Source organism: Phaseolus vulgaris, chromosome 10 (genome assembly GCF_000499845.2).
Source record: "Phaseolus vulgaris cultivar G19833 chromosome 10, P. vulgaris v2.0, whole genome shotgun sequence".
Taxonomy (NCBI): Eukaryota; Viridiplantae; Streptophyta; class Magnoliopsida; order Fabales; family Fabaceae; genus Phaseolus; species Phaseolus vulgaris.
The window spans coordinates 16,548,665-16,552,993 of record NC_023750.2 but is presented as its reverse complement, the minus strand read 5'-3'; the positions used below and the strand labels follow the sequence as shown (position 1 = coordinate 16,552,993).

The 4,329-nt window shown below is 53.5% G+C and overlaps 1 protein-coding gene across 1 annotated transcript; it reads right to left on the bottom strand.

Annotated features, from left to right (window-relative positions):
- Positions 1 to 1,377: 1,377 nt before the first annotated feature.
- LOC137815669 (uncharacterized) lies at positions 1,378 to 1,914 on the bottom strand. The gene has a single exon (XM_068618783.1). The coding sequence runs from the start codon at positions 1,912 to 1,914 to the stop codon at positions 1,378 to 1,380; it is 537 nt and encodes a 178-aa protein (XP_068474884.1).
- Between the last annotated feature and the right edge of the window lie 2,415 nt (positions 1,915 to 4,329).

Sequence of the window (4,329 nt, the reverse complement as noted above, 5' to 3'; positions counted from 1 at the left end):
ACTTAGACACTGTTTAACTCTAACAAGTGTGTCTAGACACTGGGACAAAGTTGCACTTGGTGCCCACGCTCGAGGAAAGGCCTGCTGGAAGCAGTGCCGTATCGTTCCCGGTGTGTCTAAACACCAAGGCAACTAGCCCTTATCTCTTGCACTTGGTGCCCACGCCCGAGGAGAGGCCTGCTAGGAAGCAGTGTCGTTTCGTCCCCGGTGTGTCTAAACACGAAGATGACCAGAGACTTGGCATTTACGCCCAAGGAGAAGGCTTCCCGAAGGATAGCGCTTCTCCTATCTGGCGTGTATCTGCACAAGGCACCTGGTTCTCCACTGCTCCGAACTTCCTTTCTGCCTGATGCCCACGCTCGAAGGAAGCGCCCCTCGCCACTTCCTTGCGAGGTGTCTAAACATCAGGGCGACCAAGGGCTTGTCGCTCTCACCTGGGGAGAAGGCGTTCCGAAGGAATCCGTTAACTCCTGCCCAGGGACAAGACGCCCAGATTTTAACTGGGTTATACTTACCTTTCGCACTCGACGCCCACGCCTGAAGAGTGTGCTCCCCGCCACTCCCCTTCGGGTTGTCTAAACGTTCGAGGCGGTTTATGCGCTTGGTGCCCACGCCCAGAGGAGACATCTGCACCACTCCTGCTGAGGTGTCTAAACACCAAGGCGACGGGTTTGTTTCTCACTGAACCGCGTCATTCCTTCTCAGCGTTTCTTTACATCGTAATAAAGACTTAAGACAATGTATGCTCAAACTGATTTTTACTTGGGTGACCTCGTTAAAAAACCCCCGAAAGGGAAAAAGAGTGTCCCCTTAAACTGTACACCACATAGAGTTTTTAACTGAAATAAAACTTCAAGTTTACCGCGTTCCAAGTGCGCGGGATGGGGCCTCCCTCTAGAGTCTCAAGCTTATATGACCCATTCCCCCGCGCCTCCTCCGTGGGCACTGCCTCCGTGGGCGTTTCCTCCACGGGCTCTACCTCCATGGGCATTTCCGCTCTGGGTGGGCGCTCCACCACCATAAACACGCCTCTCTTCGTTTTCAGGCTATTTTCATAGCACTTTTTCGCTTCCTGCTGATCGAACTTGATCACGATCACTCTGCCACTGAGATCGGGTAGCTTCAGCTTCATGTGTCGTGTCGACGACACCCCCCTCAATCTGTTCAAAGCTGGCCTCCCCAGCAAAATGTTGTACATCGAATTGGCGTTCACAACTAGATACCTTATGTTCTCGGTGGGCGACGCCGTGCCATCCGTGAAAGTCGTCCTCAGCTCTAGATAGCCGCGCACCTCACTTGGTACCCTACGAAGCCATACAAGCACCCTGTATATGGCCTCAGCAGATCAGGGGACACCTGCAACTTATTGAACGTGGACTAGAACATTATGTCCGCTGAGCTGCCCTGGTCCACGAGCACGCGGTGCACCTTCCTCCCTGCAGTTACGACTAAAATCACCACAGAGTCATTATCGTGGGGGACAACATCGTGAAGATCAGCCCTCGTGAACGCAAGATCAATGTCCAGCGAGTCGTCCGCCCCCTGCTCAGCCATCGAATTCATTGACCGCACGTACCTCTTGCGTTGAAAGGCAGTGCATCCTCCGCCTGAAAAACCACCAGAAATGGTGTGAACCTCCCCATGGATAGGCATCTCATGGGCTTGGTCTTCTACTGGCGCCGCCAAGGCCGCAGCTCCGGATGACCCCACTAGATAATCTTTCAAGAACCCGCTCTTCACTAGCTCGTCCAACTGATAGCCCATAGCTAGGCAGTTGGTGATGGAGTGCCCGAACGCCTGATGGAACTCACACCATGCGTCCTTGTGTGGTCCCAACACCTTGTTTGTCTTCGCATGGACTCTCAACCTATCTGCAATGTTGCGCACGGCAATGAGGTCCTTCATCTCCACCATAAAGTCGTGCCTAATCGGTTGGTTCTCCCCTGAGCGCCCCCTGGCTTGCGATTTCCTCGCCTCGTAGGGGCGTTTCCTCTCTTTGTAAGGGCGCTTCCTCTCTTGGCTCCTCCTCCCTGTCGTGGCTTCATTCACCCTGGAGGGCTGTGCACGTGACTTTGCTCTAGGGTGTGTGGGTGCGACACTTGCACGTTTCTCGCACACCTAACCTTCTGTTGCGATGTGCTCCACCGCGCGACACCTGATTTCAGCGAAAGTTCTGGGGCGATTCCTGATGATCGACTCGCAGAATGGCCCAGGGCAGATCCCCTTCCTGAACGCATACACGATCATTGGCTCTTCCATGGTGCCAACCTTCACCACTTGCGCGCCAAAACGGTTGATGTACTCTTTCAACATCTCCCCCTGATACTGCTTCACGTCGAAGAGGTCATACGACACTGGCGGGGGAGCCCGATTCGCGATATACTGCTCCCTGAACAGCTGTGAAAGCTGCGCAAAGGAGGTCACGTGACCATCTGGAAGGCTAATGAACCAGTCCATTGCCATCCCTGTCAACGTGCTCATGAAGAGTTTGCACCTCACGGCGTCAGAACCGCCGACAAGCATCATCTGCGTGTGGAACGCAGTGAGGTGCGCCTCTGGATCTTCCATTCCTGTGAACGTGACCTTTGGACCCACAAACGTGGGTGGAATCACAGCCTCCATGATAGACTGTGAGAATGGCATAGGAAACTCCCTAGGTGGTGTAAAACACTCGCGATCCTCTGTTTCGTGATTCCCAGGGTGGTTGCGCAACCCGCGGCGCAACTTTTCGTTCGCGCGTCACAACTCTTCATTTCTTGCCTGCGACACTGCAAGATCCAGCTGAATGCGTTCTTGCTCCACTTTCGACGCCGCCATCGCCTCTTGAAGGCCTTACATCCCCTTCATGACCTGCTGCAAGGTCATGCCATCACTCTCTTCGCGCGTCGTTGAACTCTGCCTCTTAGTCCTCATTCTTCATAGTTTCTTGGAGAATCTTGAACTGTTTCTGCAAATCTTGGAACTTTCTTCGGTGGAACTGAACGAAACTTGAAGATTATCGACGAATCTTGCAAGAATCTTGAAAAATCTCCACAAACCTCGCTGTCGCTACTGAAACTCAAACTACTTGCGGTGGGACTGCTGTTTTAGTTCGGCCCCATGGTGGGCGCCGAATGTTCCTGCCGGTTCACCAGATTGTTCTTCGTGCGTGGCTTCAAGCTGCGTATCTAGGACTCCTTCGTCTTCGTTCCAAATCTAAGTTACTTATGCATGGTACTGCCCAGTGCATAGCTAACTTGGGAGTGCGATCTCTACTGGAATTGGCGAGTTAGGGCGCTCTCGTACACCTTCCCTGTGGTCTCGCCGGCCGCCTTCATAATCTGCATCACCTTCATCTTCGGCGATGTGCTTGTTCTGGCGATCTCCAATCAAGTGGTCGCCTGAGTTTACATCTGGCGACTTCATCTTTCACTGGGTGATCGCCGATTCTGGTATGCTGGAGGTCGGAGCACGCCAACTTATCAACCGGCGACTACACGAGCTCCCCGACTTCCTTCCCTTCTGCGGATCTGGCGCCTTGTCAACATACCTACACTGTAGCTTGGTGCCACGTCATCACTTCCGACTACCAGGGCGGTACACAAGCCCCCCAGTCTTAAGCGAAGACTTGTCCAGCGAAAAGACTAAAAGAGTCACGACCACACCGATCTACGTGGCACTGGCGCGGAATTTCAAGCGATTTGTACTTTCTGCTTCTCTGACGCTCCACCAAACCCTTCACCCATCGCTCGACACGTGGCTTCATCAACGGCTCTCCTCAGTAACCGTTTGCGCTTCCCAAACCCGCTTCGAAAAACCCTTAAACCCCTTTTCACTCTACTGTTCTGTACCGCCCTGGTGGTCGGGAGTGATGACGTGGCACCCTGCTACAGTATGGGCGTGTTGGCAAGGCGCCTGGTTGGCAAGAGGGAAGGAAGTCGGGGGGCTCGTGTAGTCGCCGGTTGTTATATTGGTGTGTTCCGATTTCCAGCTTACCAGAATCGGCGATCACCATGTTAAAGATGAAGTCGCCAGATGTAGTTTCAGGCGACCAAGCAATTGGAGATCGCCGGAGAAAGCACATCGCCGAAGATGAAGGAGAAGCAGATTATGAAGGCGGCCAGCGAGACCACAGGGAAGCTGTATGAGGACACCCTAACTCGCCAGTTCCAGTAGAGATCGCACTCCCAAGTTAGCTATGCACTGGGCAGTACCATGCATAAGTAACTTAGCCAAAATGAGAGTAGAAGCAGCGCCAAGTCAAGGAGGCTCCAGATGATGGCACGTGTACGACTGGATGCGAGCCACGTGTCCAGGTCTGTAACTGCCAGGAGAGAGAAAACAACCAGG

Bases quoted from the DNA above. Each gene is read 5' to 3' on its own strand.
- LOC137815669 (XM_068618783.1), bottom strand. From the start codon at position 1,914: ATGGTGGAGATGAAGGACCTCATTGCCGTGCGCAACATTGCAGATAGG.